The sequence below is a fragment of the Alligator sinensis genome, unplaced genomic scaffold, assembly GCF_000455745.1.
Source record: "Alligator sinensis unplaced genomic scaffold, ASM45574v1 scaffold1075_1, whole genome shotgun sequence".
Classification (NCBI taxonomy): Eukaryota; Metazoa; Chordata; order Crocodylia; family Alligatoridae; genus Alligator; species Alligator sinensis.
Genome location: NW_005842277.1, coordinates 1,482,890 through 1,505,476, shown reverse-complemented (window position 1 = coordinate 1,505,476; position 22,587 = coordinate 1,482,890). Strand labels below are relative to the sequence as shown.

Here is a 22,587-nt window from a genome sequence, read left to right as displayed (position 1 = left end):
AATATATGCATGGATGCGTTTGGGGGGGAGGGTGAATTGCCCTGCCCTGACCTTCTCACAGTGCAGAGCTCCAAGCCACTAAGTTCTCTAGAGGTTTCTTTCAATACTTGACAAACCAGTCCCACCCTCTTTCCCCCTCCCCCCCATCACTGCCAGGACTGCAGCTGAGGTGCCAGCCCCCTTCTCTCCCCGCTGACCCCTAACCTTGGTCAGTAAGCAGCACATCTCCCTTTCTGTGGGAACATAAATCACACTTCCCTGTCCTAATTCTCAGGGCCATGTTCATCTACTGGGAAAACCTGAGCCTCATTCCAGTTGGCCAGAGCAGTGGTGCTGAAATAGCCTCCCCCCACCCCCCCTTACAGAAAGTTACTAAAAGAGTTTGAGCTCTGCAGATACAATGTAAAATTTTTTTTTTTAAAGAAAGGTACAAAAATGGGCACTTGGTGCCTTGCCACGGTTGGCAGTGTCACAGACCTGGGTGGCATAGAGGACACTGAAGTCTGGGACAGGAGATAACAAGCAGCTATCTATGAGAAACTCTATGGGCATTTTTATGTGTTTAGGAGCCCTATAATTACAGGACAGCAGTAATGAGAACAATTTCCCCTTGATGAACAATGCCATTCCCTCCCTCCCTCCCATTCCAAGAAAGGCACTGATGTGATGGCAGGAGTCCTGTATGGGAAGCGTTATCTCAGCCACTCATGTCCCGTGGCTAGGGTGTCTCCCAAATTGTGCACCTGGAGAGGCTTACAAGTGGCACTTCAGCACTTTTCCCTCCTTTCTCATCTGAACCTTGGGGAAAATCCATGGGTAACATTCCTATTTGCACGGTGCAGGCAGTCAATATACTGACCCCTAAAGGGAAACCTCCCCACCCTGCAGTCATGGTCCCGTCACAGTTTCAGGCTGCCCTCCCCCTTGCCCCAACCCCTGAAAGCAAAGCAACCACCTCCTCTTCCATTCCCTCCCAGGGTATTCAAAGTAGAAGAAGGGTTCTGGGAAGCCAAGGGTGGTGCATGGCAGGACTTTTCTTAGAAAGCTGGGGTCTGGGGAACCTCTCCCGAGATCAGGTCATGTGTTCTGTGTGTCAGTAGTGGTGGCAATTGTAAACTCATCTGAGGGGGTCAGCATGGCATAGAAGAGTTGCAGATAGCATGTGAGATGGGTTTTCATATTGAATGGCAACTCAGACTTCCCCAGCAGATGACTCCCCACCCTGCCCCCACTCCAGCAGTCAAGCACCTCCTGGGAGATCATGTCCTGCACCAGGAGCATGGCATATTGGCTGGCATTTCCCTGAGAATAGTGGTAAATCTCATCCCTCCAAGCCTGGCCAGCTTTCACTAGGGAAATGTCATAAGTGAAATCCTGCTCCTGCAGACAGACAGCCTTGAAATGCCTCTTCTGTAAGGGAAGGATGGGGGTGGGGGCAGTGTAAGAGCTTTGTTGCCCTAGCCAGTTCTTACCAGGGAAATGTCAGGACCTAAGTAGTGCTCACACACAGGTCTCTCAGATGAACAGCATGTCCAAGATCACCCACCCGTCTGGCTCATACACAGAGAAATCCCTGGTCTTCACTCCTGAGTCTGGTAATGAGTGCTAGGTCTAAAGCCCCCATGCATCCCTTCCAAGGTTTTGTTTGTTGAGCTTGGCCCCTGTGATATTTTCCCTGACTCCAAACCCCTCCCCTCCTCCCCATTCTAATTGTCCCTTCCAGGTTATTTCATCTCTTCCACAAACCTCTTCTGTCCCCTTCAAAGGTTTGCTTATGTGTCTCAATGTGAAGAGTGACCAAGCTGAGACAAAGGAAATGTTCAACAGCTTTTCTTTATTAAAAACAAGAAGAGTTTGATAGGTGCAACATTTTAAATGGAGCCACGTCTGTTCCTCATGTCTCATTTCCCTGCATCCTGGTGTGTGCACCAGATGGGAGTTAGGGGTGGGGAGAAGGGAAGGGGAACAGTGTTCAGGCAACCTGGGTTGTGGACAATACTTCCCAGAACGTACGGCCAGAGGAGCCCAGGAAAGGAGATCCATGGCCTGGTTCCAGGGCACAAGCACTCAAACCCCTCCAGTCCTGTTCATCTGGGGAGAGCTCCTGGTTCTCAAGGGTGAGGTTGTTTTTCAGCAAGGGCTTTGCACATCCAGACTGCCTGCCATTGGGCATGGCCAGTGCCCCCAACATCAGAGGGGACTCACCCTCTCCATCGTATCTGTGTTACATGTACCCACCATGTATTCTCTGCTCAGTCTTTGCGGAAGTCCTCCCCCTGGTCTTGTGGAAGACACATACAGCAACCATGAGTTGTGGCAGGTTCTCCTCATCTACCTTGAGGCACATTCTGAGAGCTCACCAGTGTGCACTGAGGCAGCTGAAGGCATGCTTCACCAAAATGCATCACCTACTCAGGCAATAGTTGAAGTGCTCCTTCTGGTGGTCCAACTGCTTCCCATAGGGCTTCATGAGCCAGGGCAGGAGGGGTAAATAAGGTCCCCAATGATGAGTGTGTGTGTGGAGGGGTGATGATGTCACCATTAATGAACTATGGGGTCCCAGGAACATATCGGCTGCTCTCTGTCAACTTGGGGAATGGGGAGTTGTGGAAGACATGGGTATTACCCATCTAACTGTTAAAGATGTGGGTGAAATGGCCATGGTGGTTGACAGAAAAGTAGCCTTTGCAATTGTTGAATGCCTGGGCCAGGCAGAGAATGGGAATGTGGGTGCCGTCCACAGCCCCCATACAGTTGGAGAAGTCCATGCAGCAGACAGAAGCCAGCAAGTATCTCCTGCAGATTGACAAGGCAGATGAAGTGGTCGGTCTGGATGTCCTGGATGACAAGCTACTCCTAGATGGCCTCTCCAGATGCGGTCTTGCCCATGCTGAATTGGCAGGTGACATAGCGGTAACTGCTGGGGGTGGCCAGCTTTATGACAGCAGTGGCCATCTGCTTCTCTGGAGTGAGGGATGGCTGTATGGTGCTGTCCTGGTGCACAATGTGGGGGGCCAGCTGAGCAACTGCTGTTAATGAATATGGCTTGGTACATGCAGAAGGTCTGGACCCACTGTTTGTCATCCCAAGTGCCCAGGATGATTCGTTTCCACCAGTTGTTGCTGGTGATGTGGAACCAGAACCAGCGCTCAATGGTTTGGAGTTGGTGCCAGAGCACTCTGACATACATGGATTCCTGCATAGCCTTGTTCTTATTGGCCATGTGAGAGTTGGTGTTCCAGTCTAGAACTCTTTACAGGTGCAGGATGCAGTGGGTGACCCCACCTGGGATTTCAGCTGCTTGTTCAGGGGCATGAAGCTGCGTTCCATGGTGACCAGCTGATGGCTCATGTCCATGTGAGTGTGCATGATGTCCTGCAGTCTCCACAAGAGTTGTGCAAGGTGACAAGCAGGACACACCACACCTCTTGGGTCTCTGTGCCATGGTGGGGTGCGAGCAGGCTGAGACATGGAGGCACGTACAACTCACAATAGAAGGAGCTTGCTCTGGGGCTCTTCTGGAAGACTAGGGATGCTTGTAGGGGAGGGTCTCCAGTGATGTGGCAGAGGGTTTGGGGCATGCTCGCCTGTGCCTGGCAGCCAATCAGGGGTGGTCTGGTACTTGACTGTGGGTGGCACTCTCTGGCAGCCACGGGAGGTCATGGGGCATGTTGGCAGGTGTTCAGAGTGGTCCTAACCTGCTGGCCTCGACAAGTGCAGGCAGCCTGTGTTGCTCCCTCCTCCCCCCACCAAAGGGCAAACATATCATGTTTGCTACTGTTCTATCTTAGGTCACTTACAGAAAACTGTGTAAGAGCAATTCCACCTTGGGCTTTTGAAAATCTGTACTCATCCCAGAAGTGAACCTAGTGATTCATTGGGTGAGTCTGGTGACCAAAGTACTATTTAGCATATAACAAAACCTGACCCTAGGAATGAAATCAGTGACAAAATAAGTCAGTCTTATAACTTCTTAAAAAGTACACTTGTAGTTGCATGCTCCACTGTTTTTCAAATTTGATTATAAGGTGCAGAATTTTCCATATCCGAGACAGATGTGTGTTAAGGTGTGATTTAATGGTACAGTCCAAAATTCTATTAATGTAAACAATAAGTAATGTTAGAATCTCTTGAATTGGCTTTTTTTATAATCTGTATTAACTATTATTTTCACTGGACTGACTCTTATAATATTTTCCACTTTAATATGTAGTTTTTGATGCTATGCATATAAAGTAAATGTAGTTTTATGCGTACTTGCAGAGTTTCAATAGGTGTTCAAGTTATTAATAGGAATATAAAATAAGTCTATTACAAGTGTGAGTTTTGAATGGTGCCTTTTCTTACAGCTGTTTAGGAAAACTGCTTCCCTGACCGTTCCAAATTATCCTTAAACAATCTAAAGAACTGCATAGCAGGAATATGCCTCTCTAAAATTCTGTAAGTTGGGGGGGGGGGGGGGTTGCTTTTTTTTTAATATCGTACAATTCTGCCTTAAGGGCTGAATGATGCAACTTGGGACCAAGTCTACTAGCTTACTAGTGGAGATAAAAAGGATGGGAATAAAGAGCAGAACTGAGTGGAAATAATCTATATGGAAAGATCCATTCCTATAGTTTAATAAGGAATAATAGCTTTCCTATAGAACTTTAAAATTAATGTATAATATTCTATAACTTGCTGTAAACTCAGTTTACAGAAATCCATCCAAAAGTTCTGACTCTCTGTTGCATGTGCCATGTTTTTAGAAGTATTTCTATAGAACTCTGTATTTAATTAATCCCCATTATATTTTGATATGGTAGGGGTTTCCACGAAGGTTTATGTTAAAAAAAAAAAAAAAAAAAAGATTTTTAACAGAGGGTTTTATTTTTGTGTTTTTTAATTCTATTCCCTAGTAAGCAATTGCTAGTGACAGAAAATAGAAGTTATGGTTTAAATGAGATTTATACACTAAAATGAAAAATGTATCCAGTCTAATAAGTGGTAGTTAAAGAAAAGCTAAATTGAGTATTTAGTTTAATGAATTAAAAGTCTGTATATAGTGTTTGTTGTAGTTGCAGGAGTTAATGACAGAATAATCAATGCACATCTATCAGTTTGTGTGCAAATAAAGAACTGAAGGATAGCTTTGTTATTTTTTATTCCCCCCTTCCCTTCTGCTGTGTTTTTCTAGAAATCTATGTTGAAAAAAACTCAGTATATGTAACTTAGCATCTCTGCAGCAAATAAGAGACTTAATCAAAATTAACAACTGTTTGCAAATGAAAGTGCCTGCAGTACTCCTAAAACCTTAGCACTGAGGGAAAAGAGGGAAAAGAAAAATGTATAGTTCATAAAGAGGAGGTCTGTCAAGGAGTCACTGACTGAAAAGCTCACCCCTTTGGAGAAAGGGACATTGAATTTTATTCAGATATGACTAGCATGACTAATATCTCCACACTTCCATTGAAGAATAAAGATCTACATTTGCTTTTAGAACTTTTAAGATAGAAATCTAAACTGTTTCTACCGTAGATTTTTGTTGGTTGAAACATGCAGATTGATTAATGCTGTAGAACTGGTAAAGATTAGGTGTCTTGCTTGAAATGAGGACATTTTAGCTTTACCATAAAAGAAATGGGTACTCAAACATACAGGTTCAAATTCAGCTCCAAGCAAAACATTTCAGCAGATGGTCTGTGGTTCCATAAAATAACAGAATTAGGTCTGTAAAGGCATTGATTTAACTCTGGGTGGCAAGGTACAGGGTATATTTTTACTAACAAAGGACCTTATAAATTGGAATTCCTTTTTTCCTGGGTCTGCAGTAATCCAAATAGCTTGTCACTTAGGACATATTGCAAAAAACAATTTAATCTGCCTAACCTTTGATAATAAGGGCAACCATCAGGGTAGAGGCAAGGAGTATTTCATCTGGTTAATTTTTGTTATAAAGAAAACTATAAAAATGGTTTTACTAACCTATTGAGCATATCTAGAACCATGGGTGGGCCTCTAAAACTAAAGAGATATGCTCTTTTTATCAGTTTCTGAGCAGAAGTTAGAGCAAACAAATTCAAGTGATAGCAGTAAGTTTTGCTGCTGTAATGCATACTCAGTGCATCTTGCTATGCAAGTGTCCTCATTGGCTAGGGACAGGCATTCAAAAAGCCTGAGCCTGAATTGATTCAATCTTTGCAGGTTAGTGTAACCTGGTTAGGTTAAACTGGTTTGTAATCACAGAGACATCCCCTCTGGACTGCAAAAATTCAGGCACATGCCTGCAGTGGCTCAGGCTAGAAGCCAGGACATGCTAGAGCAGCCTTCCCTTCCCTACCCAGGGCTGAGCTGAGGGGGGCATGGCCAGGCCCTGGCAGGACCTCTGATGTCCCCCCCCACTTCCTGAGCAGCCTAGCAGGGAATGTTTATCAACCCTAACTCAGTGTTTATCAACCCATTAAGAAAACAAACTCTCTCTCCATTAGTTCAAGCTCTTCTTAAACAGCTTTTCCAGGGAAGGACATTACTAGCTACCTGTTGATTAGCTCCAAAAAGCCAATCTGCCTTTTTTGTCTCCCACAGCACAGACTGAAGCCAGCACGTGGTCTGCTAGTTAATGCTGAGAGGTGTAAGGCAGAGGGGTGGGAGGAATAATCCCTGCTTAGCAGGGAGAAGCCAGGGAGATGCCTGCAGCCTGCAATCACTTCTGGAGCTCCAGCCAGGAAGTAGGGAGGAGGAACTAGCTCTGCTGTGGAGCAGAGAGCCTTGCCCAGCCCAGAGAGCATACCAGGATGTTGGGGGAGTCTGGTTTATCTTAAACCAGCAAGGTGTCTGGGACAGACATTGCATAAACTGTTTTGACCCAAATCATTTAAGTCTGATACTACGTTCAACCAGGTTTATCTCAAACCGGTTTCAGCCATTTTCAAACTGGTTTATGTGCACTGGACATCTGTTCTGTTACAGGTTTAAACTAATTTCTGATCACTTAAACCAGTTTATGTGTAATGTCTGTCCCTAGCTATTAAGTCCAATAAATTGCTCATATAGCAAGTTAGTACAAAATGAGAAAGGCCTGCAAAGTTGGGCCCATGAATTACTCATCAAGAACTAGGCTAGCAACAAAGGTTTTTTATTATAAATGTCATAGACCTGAGACCTTAATGTTCTTAAAAATAAACATATAAAATCCTAATTCTCCATTGCCTTTACCTTATACATGCCCACACTTTCATCTACCCCTGCCCATCCTTCTGAAAAAATTGGGCTGGCATGGTTCTCTTTGGAACTTATCAACACTCTCTTTTATTAGTAAGAGAGATTGCTGTTGATCAATGCTAATCACTTCTTTCTCCTCTGGGGACATGTTTGCTGCCTTTACAAGATTCCCAGCTTCTGCATGCCCAGAGAGACACTAGCGCTGAGAAACAGATGCCACTGTTCTCCCTGCAGCATAACAGATTACTTAAAGATGACTCTTCCCAGCCCAGGGTATTAAACAGAAGCTCTATTAGTACAGTATATCTCCACATATTTATGCATTGCTTCACTGTAACAGGGGCATAAAGTGTGCACCAAACCCTATTACAGGATCTCATTATTCAAAGTATAGATGTAATAGTCTGATGATATTATTCATGAGAAAAAGCCTCTTATTTTCACACTTGGAATGTAATTTTCACTGCAAATATAAAATACATCATGATGAAAAGAGGAATAATTCTTCCTGATTTTCATGTATTTCTAATAACCTAACATGACTACTTGTGATTGTGCTACTTGAAGCTTAAATTATGTAGTAATCCACTTTTCAATATGGTACAAGTTTCTTTTTCTCTAATGGCTGCAGATTGCATGCTTACAGTGCTTTGTTGAGTGGGGAAATATAGTCCTCCTTCCCTTTTGCTTAAATCTTGGTCCAGACCTCATGTGAAAGACAGCTCTGGCTTTCTGGACCTACTCCTGCTGTGAATAAGGGATGAAGTGTAGCTTAGCCTTGTCTGCCTCCCCATTCTCCACACTCACTAGTTAAGCATGGCATCGGAAGAAACCTATATCTTTTTAAATATTTTCCCCTAGAACAAGGGAGGAGCTGGAAAAGGAAGCTTGATTTTCAAAGTCAGAATTTCTTCCAAGATCTGCTGGTATAGTAGCTCACAACTTTTGTCTTAATACAAGGCCTAATGTCTCAGTAAAAGTATAGATATGCATGTAGAGATCTAAATTACTTTGAGAGTCATTATGTGCAATAAGGAGGTGTGTATCTGTTTAAATACATTTCCATAATAAAAGATGTTCCACTTCTGTGTCTGTTCTAGGGTCAAAATGTATTTGGACTTGATATAATTGAAACACCCGAGGGAGACAAGTGGCCACAGCTTATTGTCCAACAAATCCTGGACAGGGAACAGAAGGACACTTATGTGATGAAGATTAAAGTTGAAGATGGTGGAAACCCTCCAAGATCAAGTACAGCTATCCTACAAGTTACAGTTACTGATGTGAATGACAATCGCCCGGTCTTTAAGGAAAATGATATTGAAGTTAGCATTCCAGAAAATGCTCCAGTGGGCACATCAGTTTCACAGCTTCATGCCACTGATGCTGATCTGGGATCAAATGCACAGATCCTCTTCTCTTTCAGCAATCAAATCTCCAATCTGGCCAGAAGACTGTTTGCCATAGATAACACCACTGGTCTTATCACAATTAAAGAGCCACTAGACAGAGAGGAATCTCCTGTACACAAGTTAACTGTTTTGGCAAGTGATGGCAGCTCAACTCCATCAAGAGCAACAGTGACAATAAATATCACAGATATTAATGACAATGTACCATCAATAGACACAAGATACATCATTAATCCAGTGAATGGGACTGTGCTTTTGTCTGAGAAAGCCCCACTCAATACAAAAATTGCCTTGATTACAGTAATGGACAAAGATGCTGACCTGAATGGAAAGGTTACCTGTTTCACTGACCATGACGTCCCATTTAGGTTAAAGCCAGTGTTTGACAATCAGTTTCTGCTGGAGACAGCGACGTTTCTAGACTTTGAGGCTACCCGGGAGTATGCCATTAAAATAGTGGCTTCTGATTCAGGGAAACCTCCCTTAAATCAGTCTGCAATGCTCCTGATTAAAATAAAGGATGAGAATGACAATGCCCCGGTTTTTACACAGCCTGTAATAGGACTTTCCATTCCTGAGAACAATGCTCCTGGCACCCAGCTGACTAAGATAAGTGCTACAGATGCAGACAGTGGACGCAATGCTGAGATTAGCTATATGTTGGGCTCAGATGCACCTCCTATCTTCAACCTAGACCGCCGCACAGGCATTCTGACAGCAGTGAGAAAGCTGGATAGAGAAAAACAGGACCGGTATTCCTTCACTGTTCTAGCTAAGGATAATGGGATGCCACCCTTGCAGACCAATGCTACAGTTACAGTGTCTGTTCTGGATCAGAATGACAACAGCCCTGCCTTCACCCACAATGAATATAATTTCTATGTGCCAGAAAATCTGCCCATGTATGGGACAGTGGGGCTTATCACAGTTACTGATGCTGACTCTGGAGAGAATGCTGCTGTCACTCTCTCTATATTAAATGGCAGAGATAATTTCATTATTGATCCACTTACTGGTGTAATAAGACCAAATATTACCTTTGACAGGGAGCAACAAAGTTCTTACACTTTCCAGGTGAAGGCTGTAGATGGAGGAAGACTGCAACGCTCTTCAACTGCCAAGGTGACCATTAATGTGGTTGATGTGAATGACAATAGGCCTGTTTTTGTTATCCCTTCTTCTAACTACTCCTATGATTTAGTTCCAACATCCACCAATCCAGGCTCTGTGGTAACTAAAGTTTTTGCAGTTGACAACGACACAGGGATGAATGCAGAACTCCGCTACAGTATTATAGGCGGGAACTCAAGAGGTTTGTTTACAATTGATCAGTTAACAGGCAATATCACTTTGAAAGAGAAGGTAATAACATCAGATCATGGCTTACACAGGCTGGTAATAAAAGTCAATGACTTAGGACAGCCAGAGTCACTGTATACAATAGCACTGGTGCATTTATTTGTGAATGAGACTGTTACTAATGGTTCGTATGTGCAAGAGCTTGTACGCAGAAACATGGAAACACCAGTGGGCCAGAATGTTGGGGATGGTGAGATAACCCCACAGACCAATGATTATGTCAAAATCATCATTGCTATCATTGCAGGCACCATGACAGTTATCCTGGTAATTTTTGTCACTGCTTTGGTACGATGCCGCCAGACACCTCGGCACAAGGTTGTCCAAAAAAGCAAGCAAAGTGGGGAATGGGTCTCCCCAAACCAAGAGAACCGGCAGATCAAGAAAAAAAAGAAGAAAAAGAAACGTTCCCCTAAAAGTCTCCTTCTCAATTTTGTGACGATTGAAGAATCTAAACCTGATGATCCTGGCCATGAGCATATAAATGGTACTTTAGACATTCCCGTAGAGTTAGAAGAACAGACTATGGGAAAATATAACTGGGCCACCACACCAACCACATTTAAGCCTGACAGCCCAGATTTAGCAAAGCACTACAAGTCTGCCTCTCCACAGCCTACCTTTCAAATTAAACCTGAAACTCCTGTGCCCCCTAAGAAGCACCATGTCATTCAGGAACTGCCTCTAGATAACACCTTTGTGGTGGGCTGTGACTCACTCTCCAAATGCTCCTCAAGCAGCTCGGACCCTTACAGTGTCTCTGAATGCAGCTGTCAAGGAGGTTTCAAGACTCCAGGTCCCATACATACTAGACAGGTAAAGCAAAGTTTTTAGCTTCTTTCTCTTGGTTGCACTCTATCTCCTTCTCCCTCTCCCCCACCAACTTTTTTTCTTTCTTTTTTTCACTGTAGCTCTAAGCTTTGTAGAATAGCTTTGTCTGTAAAGATTAAAAGTCTAAAAGTTCATGCTTGGCTGAGGCATTGAAATGTAAACAGTTTGTGATTCATCAATGTTAAAGGGAAAAAATTAGAATAAATTGACTCTTAGCTTGGGGGAAATTGAGTACTGAATGATTATATTAGGAGTATTCCTGTCTGTAGATGGCAGTATGGCACTTCCTGCATTAATGTACTATATAGTTGTATAGCTCTGTAAAACAAAGAGGGGTTATGGCACTGTCCTTGCTAGTATTGTATGCTTAGGAATCTAAGTAATCTAGGCCAGGTGGAAAGCAATAAAGCTGCAGAATCTGATAAATGGTTCTTAATGCTAATGGAGTCTGGAATTGCAGCCTTCATTTGGTCAGAGCTGTACCTCAAAGTCTCTCAAAAGCAGACAAGTAGTTTTTTTTTCCCCCCAGAGGGACTGAGTGCCATTTTCAGACTAGAAACATACCCTGCAATCTAGGCTACTAAAAGCTGACTGACTGGTGCACTCAACAACATAAAGCAGCAAAGAAGGCAGTGGAAAAAAAATTAGAAAAAAGCAGAATTGTTGCCCTTACACCATCATCTTTATGTCCAAGTTCAGACCATGCAGATGCTAACTGCTCTTAGATGCAGTGCAGCATTCACAGGAGATAACTGTAAAGGTCCCCAGGTAAACATTCAGAGCAGAAATGTAAGATAATTAAAGACCTTTTGATTTTTAAGATACTAAAATAATGGTTATTAAATCACTGGGAACCACATCTAATTTGACCCCAAATTCTAGAAAGTGTTATTAATATAATCATGATAGGTTTTACTATTTATTTGATTTACACACCTCATTAGTGTAAGTAGTATAAGCATCAGTTCAAAAAAAGGAAATTAAAAAAGTCCAGTGTTTATGTATCACTAAATTATAAGGAATCAATGGTTTGAGAGAGGTAAATAAAGCCCGCTTATACTGTGAGTTAAATAGAGGATTTGGTTCCAGGTTTGTTTGTTTTTTTCAGGCATAGAATCAAAGGTCAAATCCCCAGGGGTGCATTTAAGCTTTAGTAACCTTTGACTCTACGCAGCAGAGTATCCAGTCCCCTAACTTGATTTATTTTTCTGTAAGCTTTCTTTCATTAGTTATGTGGTTAAAGCAAAATGTGCCTGAAGAAATGTCCCCTGTTCAAACTTCACGTCTACAGTTTAGAAAGATTGCTGTTGCTTTATTCATTCCTTTTTTCTGTGACACCAGTTTGTGAGGTAGACAAAATCCCTGTACCACACAAAGCTTTTTGCTGAGAGTTAACAGAAAACAGAATGGAATATGATTTCTTCATATTTCTCAGTTGGCATTGATTGTGGAAAGATTAATAACATATGAATGACGTGAATGTTTTCTGTTAAGACTGTTTGAGTGGGAAATTTTTAAAGTTAAATTATGCAAGAAAAGAACCCTATCATGGTTTATACTATTGAAGTTTTTGTCTTGGTAGAGGATGAAGGTCGTTTCTCAGCACCACTGGGGCCTGAGTTAAGGCATTTTCCTATTGATTTGAGGTGGCTCTGGATTAAGCCCTATGAGCCAAAGCAGTCTCCTATATTTTTTTCACAATCGTCCACCAAAAAGAGAAAGTTTGGCATGTGGCTCACTTTAGTTCCAAGAGGTACCAATGCTCACGCACCAGTGTGGTGCCTCTGGGCCCCTCTAAAGATGCAAGTAAAGGCACAATGGGTGCATCTATATGAGATGTTGACTGCAGAGTAGCCGAATAATATTGCACAGTAGTGCATCACAGCACTAAAAGTACTAATACCCTACTGTGCAGTATTATTAGGCTATGGCACAGTAGTGTCACTTAAAAGGCATTTGCTGGTGCTTACTGCACAATAACTCTGGTTACTGCTCATTTATTTAGTATAAGTACTAAATAAATGCACAGTAATGACTGCACAGTAGTGTCTTATAGATGCGCCTAATGAGATCTAACGTGCAGTCCACACAATTGTGTCTACTGCTATGCCACACATGCACAGCATAAGGCATGATTGTGATTTCCTGCATTAGATCCCATTGCACCTTACTGAGCCCAGGTATTCCCTGTACGGGCAAGAAGATCACAGCTGCTGTACCCTCCCAGCATCCCTGCCATGCTCTTCCTAGGGGCTGGTAAATCTCAGCTGTGCTTTGTGGCTGCTGGGACCCAGCTGGGTCCTGGCACTGGGAGGCATGCTGCAGGGACCCATGTCTGAAGCTGTGGGACTTTGGGTCTTGCCAGCTACAAGGTGTTCCTGAGACCCAGCATCTGCAGCTTCTGGGACTGAGAGTCATCTCAACTGCGGAACTCCCAGCCCCAGCTAGACATGGTGCAGAGCTGCAGCTGGCAGCCCCATCAGCTGACAGGGCTCTCAACGACAGGGGAGACCCTACTACACAGAAATGAAAGCTGGATAGCAACCAGGTATAAAGTTAGTACACATTTTCAAGGTCTAACTTTATAGTTGGTTGGAGTTTTCTATGGTGTGATAGATATTTTGCACGTGTAGCTGATCTCAAGGTAATTCCGCAGATAACCAGTTAATTGTGCAATGCATGCAACACGTATGTCAAAGATGGGTGTTGGAAAACAGTCTCCTCAGCAGGATTGGGCCTCAGGGGCAGGTACTACCTTCACCTCTTTTTCTCCCTAGAAGAGTGAGGTTTGAGGGTTCTTCTGCTTGCCATTTTAATGGTACAGAAAAGGGAAGTACTGCTTAAGTCAGTGGGCTATCGTCACCTGAAAAGGGCTTGGTGCAATTCTGTTAATATAGGTAGAATGAGATATGAGCAGGAGTGTGGTTAATATATTAATTTGTTAAATCAGCTCCCTTTAGGTTAATTTTGTTTATGTCATGGCAGTCACCTCAGAACTTGGGAAAGTTTTAACAGCTCACCTTGCAAGGATCTTTTACAGTCGTTTGCAAATAGCATTTCTTTTAAACGCTAGAATAATTCCTTTCATACTTAAGCAAAACATAAACTACTCTGTTAATTTATGTAAGTATTGAAACAAGAAAGTATTTAATTCAATTGGCCTTTCTGATGGATTTTTTACATATAAAAGAAATCATATGTTTAAGGACAGTCAAGACAGTCAAATGAACTGTTTGGCCTTCTAGATGCCTTAAAACAGTTTAATTTGGCCGCAACACTGAACAGCCGCAACACTGGCCACAACACTGAATTCTATATTGTACGCTTAGAATTGTATCATCTCCATCCAGGAATATGAACTAGGAATGCAAATAGGCGACACTGAAGAATATTTTTAAGGGGCCAGCTCATAGCCCATGGAGTGTGTAAACAGACTAAAAGCTGCTCCTTACTCCTTGTAGCTGTCATGCTATTTAGCCCTTCTCCAGCCTCAGAGATTAATGGTGTGGTTTAGATTTTTGCTTTATATATTCACTGATTTCACAGAAAGCTGCAGGGCAGAGCTGATCACTGAAGGAGAATAAGTTAAGTTAAAAAATATTTCTACTTTTAAAAATAATATGGTAAATGATGCCAAATAGTTGGGGAATTTTGTTCTTTACGCTAACACCGACAGTTTTTGGAATGCGTCACATAACATGCAAAAAGCTCTTTCAAGCAAGTGATTAGAGAAGGAGCAAAACTAAGTATCCAGGGCCCTCTCGCCTAATTCTGGTGAATGCTGCAACTCATGGGTCTCTCATCTGAATTGCCCAGAGTTTTGTTTATGCAAAATCAAGATTTTACTCAGCTATATGAAATAAAAAACATATTCATCTGTCTGCATTTGAAAATAAATTAAACTGAAATTAGAAACATGTACATGGATAACCAAAGCTTTAAATTTGGAACCTGACCAAGGTAGGTATTTGCATAAGACCTAGCTTTGGTTTTACAAACCTAAAAATTGCTGCCTGCCTCTGTGTTACTGCTAGGATTGGTCTAATTAATCTTTAAGAAGCTAGAGATTATTATAGTTGTTCTCATGAGATATGTAACTATCTAGATATCAGAGAGAAAAAACATAGAAGAGAGTATTTGAAGGGGCTTTTTTTCCCATTAGAAAAACTGAAATACTTTGAGTGACCAGAAGGAAAAAGAAAGAATAGGTGAAAGGACTGGAGTGGCCAGGAACAGTGAAAGGAACATTTAAGTCATGAACTACAGTAGGAGAGCAAGTATGAATGCAATTGGAGCATGCTCGGTGGAAGAAGGGGGGGAAATCACAGTAATGTTTAATGAGACAGAGGAAGAAAAAAAGGAATTAATATTATTAAAAAAAACCCCAACACTTTCCAGTAATTATGTATTTAGTTCTAGAGATCCTAAATGCATAGAATTTTATACGACAGCAAGTTTTCTTTTGCAAATTACTAGATTGATGTTGTAAAGAAGCTTTTCAAAGTGATAAAGTGTGAAGAAACTAATTGTTAGTAATAATGCAGTGTTTTTTAATATAGGACAATTAGGGGCTCATAAAGTAGAGGTGACATTGAGTATCTTCCAAGTTTGCAAGTTTTTATTAGCTAGTTGTAGACTTGTCAGGGGAATATATTCTGTTGCTAGGAAAATGAAATTTAAAATAAACTTAAAGCCTGCATCTTGACCTATTGAGGTCAGTGGGATTTTTGCCAAAAAAAAACTTCTTGGGAGCAGGAGAAGGCTTTTAATAAAGTAATGCATTAAGTCAAATGTCTATTTCCTCTTTGTATTTATTCTTCATGTGCGTATTTGGTGAAAGGCATATGAAGACTGGATGATCTGGTAAATGAGTGAACAGGTTGATATACCATAACTGAGTAAAGCTGAGTGGCCAAATTGTTTAAAAAAAACACTCAGGTGTTTCAAAGAGATACCTGTGCACCACTATACTGTGCTACTGTAGAAATGAGTGCCCTGAAGTCATTGCCATCTCTGGAAACTGGACCCAAGAAATAAATTGTTTAAAATCTTCTTTATAGCTTTGGATTCTCCCATCCTCCTGTAGTATATATGTCTCTTCTCCTTGCCCTTTATCTTCCATTTTTACATAACTTAAGACATTCTTTTCCTCTAAAAATATTGTAATGCATATGTTACGAACACTTAAAAGCCATGATGAACTGTTTGTAATCCTAAAAATGTATAGCGGTGAAGAGTCCTGTGATTTTTTCATATGAACATTACTTATTATTAGATGCAGAAATAAGAAAAAAATAAATGGGATCTGTGCTCAGAAAATGAAGAAAAACAACAGTGTGCAGAAGAGCAGAACTGGGAAAGTTAGCTTAATAAAGTTTAATTTTTATTTCTTTTGGTAAAAAAAAAATTACAAGTGATTTCAAAGGATGCTCTAAACAGAAGTATTAACATATTAAGTTAATTATAGACATTACAAAGACTCTGATTGTTACATAAAGTGACCTAGTCCAAATTAAATCCATGTCTTTAGTGACCAAAGTTATAATCTAGTTCTCAAGAAACCATTATCCATACCAATAAATAAATAAAAAAAACAGAAATGCAATCCCCATGCCCCAAAACAAAAAGCCCCCCAAAACCACATTTCCACTGCAGTACTGTTTTTGCTAACTTCAGCAAAGAAATAGGAGAGATTGAGCAGACATATGACTCTTCTCTCACTCCAAGTTAAGGCTGAGGCACCCTGAGGGGCAATATGGGTAAATCTGCATTATCACTGCCAATAGCACACCTGTTCTCCAGACAGAAGAATTTCAGTTGCTAGTTCTGTCAGTTGAACAGCCTTCATCAGCACTGAACACAACAACACTCAGATGTAGCCATCAATATGAATATTGTACTTCTCCTTGACATTTGGGAACTGGGGATTTTGGTTGGTGTTTTCAAAAAGATTTAAGGGACTTGGACATTTTGCTCTGAAATAAAAAAGGAAGTTAGACCTCTTTGCCATGCTCATTCCTGATGGCTTCAGCATAATTTTACTCAGTAACACCCCAAGTAATTTAGGCTCTTTGCAACTAGGATTTGGTCTATTAGTTTCCCAAGGACCAAAGATTAAAATTAGCTTACTTCACACAATAAAATGAGTTACTCATGTTTTTGGTCAAACTGATAGCTTTTCAAACTCCTTTTGTGAAACTGTGACTGCAGGATTTGTCATCCTGAATCAAACCAATCATCTGTTTAGCCTGATTCTCTCTCACTGGGTGATGTCTGAGAGAATGTACAAAGAAGCCGTACAGTAGTCAATAATGGAATAACCTATTCCAAGGGAATGTTTCCTCTTAAACCTCAGTAGTTGGATTTTAGTTTAAGAAAGATTTATTTATTAATTTATTGCTGGGGGGTGGGGGGAGGAGGGGTTCCGGCTTATTTGTTAGTGTTTGCTCTGGAAAATCTTTTTATTCTTGTTTTTTTTTTCCTTTTCTGGTTTGAACCTCATTTTTGATAACCTGGCCCAACCTAAGTGTACTATTGTATATACAGACATTCAGGATGGAGGTGAAGGGGTGTGGCCACACCCGCTTTGTGCACAGAGAGCTCTCTCAGCTCATCATCATGCCAGTGCAGTCTGTGTTGGAGCTCCACATGTGCCTTTGCATTTGCATGTGCCTGAGTTCACTGACTATTCAATGCAGGTTGTGGCCAGAGCTACTGCTTTTGCACATCTGGGAGCCCAGGAGATGAGAGCCACTCCTGTTCAACCTACCCATCCTTCCTCCCTTGCTGAAAGAGAGGAAAAGAGAGGATGTGTGGCAGCAGTGCTGTATCAAAGTAGGTACAGCCAGAGCTTGCACTGATCTGCTGGTGAGCTTAGAAAGCTCACAACCCATGCAGAGCTCTGGCGTGCTGGTGAACTCATTGTGTGTGTACTGCCAAATGAAAGGAGGTGTGACCATGCCACTTCACACCTCTGGATCCATCCTGATCCCTTGAAGTTAAGGGCTAAATTTTATTTTATTTTCTGCCTTTAAATGCCACAATCACAGTCACATAACAATTATGGACCCTTTGGGATTCTGCTCTGGGTATGCAAATGTACACATGCCCACTGAGCTTGCTCAGTAGGAATGCACACTGGCTGGGCAGTTGAAATAGGTGAAATAGGGTTTTCCAGATATGCACATAAGGCCACGTAAGTCCCCACATTTTAGTTACAGCAAAACCATGACTAGCAGGTGTTTGATGCTAGAGGAAAGCCTTTCACCTTTTACACAGTCCAGTTACATAGGAGTTAGGACATTCACACAGGGAGCAGGAGACCCAGGTTCTAGCTCTCCTTCCTCCCCTCCCAGAGAAGGTTTGAATATGTATCTCCTGCTTACTAGAAAACTGCTCTGCTCACAAGGCTATGGTAAGCATTGACCAGGCTTCTGTGCAGTCCCCCCTATGGCTCGTCACACTATACATTTAATTTTCATTAGATAGAATGGATAAACAACACCAAGAAAGTTTCTATCCTCTTGGACAGGGGCTCAGAAAGAATGTAGGGCTCCCTACCCTGCTAGAATGGCATCCTTCTTCCTGAGCTGGCCTTGATCTGGTTGCTTGACTTCACATACCTCCCTTTCTTGGCTCCAGATGGGGCCCAATTTGAGATAAATGCTGTAGAAAGCTCTCAGCAGCATGTCTACACAAGATGTTTCAAGCGCAGTAGACTAATTCACTGCAGATTAGTGCGGTGGGCAAAACCCCTGCTACTGTGCAGTAGTTTTAGTCTACTGTGCCTTAACATCACAGAAAGACCATTTATTTGCACTAATGCACAGTAGTGCCAATTATAGTGTATTAATGAATGTGTAGACGCTTCCAGTAATGCTAAGTCTGTTGCCTAATGGTTAAAGCATATTGCTGAGAATCAGCAGATCCAGTCCTCTCTAAGTGAGGGTGGGGAGCCTAATATCTCAGTCTCGCTTCCTGGGCAAAAATGCCTTAACCTCTATGCTACTGGAGTAAAAAAAACCAAACGGGAGGGCTGAAGTCTCATTCTCCACCATTTAACATAGAAAAAGGTGTCTATACAGGTAATTCTACATGTAATTACAGATTTGGCATAAGTGCCCAGAACTGTAGTTACATGCCTGTGTATGTGCCCATTAGGTATGTAAAATGCAATAGGATTTAGCCTAAAAGAGTCTGTATTTTAAGGGAAATTAAAATGACCCACATTAAAATGACCCCTTTGGCCCACAATAATGAGCAACTACTTATATTATACTTACTGGGACCAATGAAGTAGCACTAGCAGAAGATATATATTCCCTGGAGGAAATTGAGAAACATCTTTTTTCTCCCTATTTCTACCAATTTTTAAGTTTCTCACTGAGGAAACAAAAAATGGGAAATGTCGGTGGAAAAATACCTGTATTTTCATTTTTATTTTCATTCAAGGTTTACAGTAATTACTGTACAACTTTCAGCATCATTGAGATCAGAATTAAATACTACTTTAACTTTTTACACTTATTTCACATTCTATTCACTCACAAAATCATCACTAATTATTATGCAGATGGTAGGACAATGTGGCACCTTATGGACTAATTTGTTCAGAGAAGCACGAGCTTTCGTAGGTTATAATCTGTTTTGTCAGACACTCTGAAGTAGGCTATAGCATACAAAATTCATGCCACACTGACATGCCTTCCACTTAACTTCAAATTCGTGTGACTGATTGCTCGTTCTCTACTAATTGTTGTTACCCTAATAGCAACATGTTTGACCAGTGACTGGTATATGGTGATTTATTTGTCACAACATTCTCTCTCTCACTGGGACAACTGATTTGAAGAATTCAGTTCCTGGATTTATGATGATGCTGATTTGTGATGCCATGGATGGTGAAAGATGAGTCTTTAAAGCAGAGTTGTTTTGAATGGCTGTTGAAACCCTAAAGAACCCGGTTATATGTTATGTGTAATGTTTTGGTGTTTTTCTCTTAGATCGATTTTAGTAGGAAGGCTGGGGGTTTAGTTTTTGCTTTGAGGAGATAAAGTGGTGGGAGGTCTGGCATTGTGTTACCACTTTGTATTATCACTTTGTGTTACCAGTTAAAATACCACCCACCCCAGTTACTTTTATGCTCTGATTTTGTGTGTTTGCATTTGTGCATGCATGCGTGCATTCACATATGTGTGTATCACACACAAACATATGCACTCACTTTTACACTCACACTCACGCATTTGACTCTTGCAATCAAAAATTGAATTCCCCTTAGAAGTAAATGTACTTAATTCACAGAACTCGCAGGTGTCAACCTAGCAGAAATTTGAAGACAAACATTACAGTATATGGGAAAAATGATGCAGGAAAGGGCTTTTCTCATGCTGTTTCTCTGTTTGCCAGCTCTGAACGTCATCGCATCTGATGTTATGTACTGAAGTCGTACGTGTACACAATGATGTTAAGCCAGCAAACATGAAAACATGGAAATAGCACGAGAAAGCCCTTTGTCCTGTCTCTGATTGCCGAAGACTTTTATCGTCTGATCTCCAGAGGGGTTTGGAAGTGGCCCTGAACTGTTCAAGCTGCCCTACTGAAAGGTATCCAGGGCAAGAATTTTTTTTTTTAAGAAAAGAAAGACAAAGAGACTTTAGTGCGTTGTGCTATAGTGTTCTTTAATGTAGTTTTGCTAAGGAAAAAGTAAGTAATGTGACCCATCACTGCGTGGATGGTGGTTATGATAAATCAATGGTTTTCTTATGTTGCTTGTAATCACCTACTTGTTCTAGAACTTTTGTCCTTATTTATTTGTGTTGAAACAATTAGTAGTTTTATTTCTATAGATATTGTAAAAGGGAGCAATAAATTTTATGCATACATCAAAGAAGAAAGAGAATATAAAGTTCTTTATACTCCCTGCATTTTTTGAATCACAGATACATTGTCACTTATGACACATATTACACCTTGAGGAGTAATTATTATTTATAGTTATTTCCATAAATTTTTTCATACTGATACTGCTGCTAATGGATCATAACTAGGTATGACTGAATCACTTGCTGTTTATTTTCATAAGCTCAATAGGAGTAGTGGGAATATAAAAACTTCCTGCTTTCTTATACATAAAACCCCTATAGTGAACATTCACCTTTTCAATTACTAGCAAGTATTCACTTAACTTTTTTAAATAAACATTATTTTGTATTATGCTTCTGCAATCTTGATATACTCTGCACACCAGATGTCATATGCTTAATCATTTTAAGTAATTTTATAAAAAATAAAACCGCTTGCTTTTAGTGGGATAAAGTAAAAATATCATACATTGGGTTGCACCGGAAAATGGTTTCATCCTTAGCCAGAGCAAGAAAAAAGTGCTGACTTCTATTATTGTGATTTTTAAAATTATTTTCCTGTTCTGTTTAACATTGGCTTTTCTATAGTTAAATTAATATTACATTTTAATTTGTTCTGAGCGCACCTGATTTTGCAAAATATCCCTAACACTTTCACTTGCAACTTGGCTGCAAGTGACTGTATATCTATCGCCTCACATTTAAGAGAATAATGCTTAAAAGGGTGTGTGCATCATTTAATAATAATAGCATTTCATATAAAATGCAATATCTCGTAGGAAGCAAAAGGAGTATAAAGAACCCTGTTTTCTGCACTCATGTGAAGATTCATATGATACTAATTTGCTACAATAAAATGGGGCTTAGTCTCTGTTTTTAACTCAGCTATATACAGTATGTGTAGTTTTGTTTAAAATGAAAAGTAATTAATGATTCATCAGTTACACTACAAAATGAAAGTCTCACAGTACTGTATTTTTGATGTAAAGGTATTTAAATCAGGCTTGTACATAATATTCACATTGCCTCAGTCCCTTGACTGAAGAATTTCTGCAATGACTGTTGCCTAAAGTTCCCTTCACTTTTGCTATCTGGCTCTTTAAAAAATTGCTTACTTGGCTATCTGGTCTGTAAAATATAATAACTTCTATTAATAATGAAGTATGTATTGTAATTTAGCATATTATATTGCATACTCATAGATACGACTTGTAGAAGAATATTTAATTTTGTATAATGAAATCATTCTTTTAACTGGCAAAAAAATTATTTATTATAAGACAGTTTTACCGTTCATATTCATACTTTCTTTGCAGTTCTGACTCTTCCAGTTAAACTAGCAAAAGTTTCAATGGTTAGACATATAGTAATGATATTTATTGAGTTTTCCTTCAGTACTACAGTTTAGTGCTGGGGCATGGTGGCAGGTTGGTGAAAGTATCTTACTATGGCTTCAGAGGCATGAATAATTCAAACTCCATTCTATACTTATCCTGAAGGCTGCCCTCGTTTGACTCAAGTGTACATGGGTACCTAGCCATTCAATCTGAGGAGTCAAAGGCAGTTGGATATAAAGCTGGCCACATTCCTTTTTTTTTATGTCACTTATGGAAACTGGTGTGCCTAATCAGGCTACCTGTTTGGCTGTTTAGCTCAGGTGCACCTTTGACTTTTTCACCACAATCAGCTAGCTCTTGTGGCTTGCTACTTCCATTTTTCAGTATAGAAGGGGAGAAAAATCTGTATAAAAGTGGATGAGATTGAATTTAAGAAAGAGAATTTGATCTAAAAATCTGAATGTGGCTTTTTCTTATGGCAAGTTTTTGCCTAAATACTATATAATGTAAGTCTCTAGTAAAGGATCTGTAAAGAAATCTATAGTTTGAACAATTGGCTTCTATGTTGGGAAGAGCTGTTCAGCA

General features: G+C 40.7%; 1 protein-coding gene across 5 annotated transcripts in view; it reads left to right on the top strand.

The window, feature by feature from the left end:
• LOC102380336 (protocadherin-11 X-linked-like) overlaps positions 1–22,587 on the top strand; it is a 611,220-nt gene that overhangs the window by 195,908 nt on the left and 392,725 nt on the right. For 3 of the 5 annotated variants that reach the window (XM_006027939.3, XM_025209272.1, XM_025209270.1), the window contains exon 4: positions 8,301–10,787. In XM_006027939.3, the coding sequence (XP_006028001.1) occupies positions 8,301–10,787 (2,487 nt within the window). Of the gene's footprint in view, positions 1–8,300; positions 10,788–14,964; positions 15,259–20,210; positions 22,582–22,587 lie in introns of those variants that run through there. The other 2 variants (XM_025209271.1, XM_025209269.1) reach the window with 2 other exon arrangements.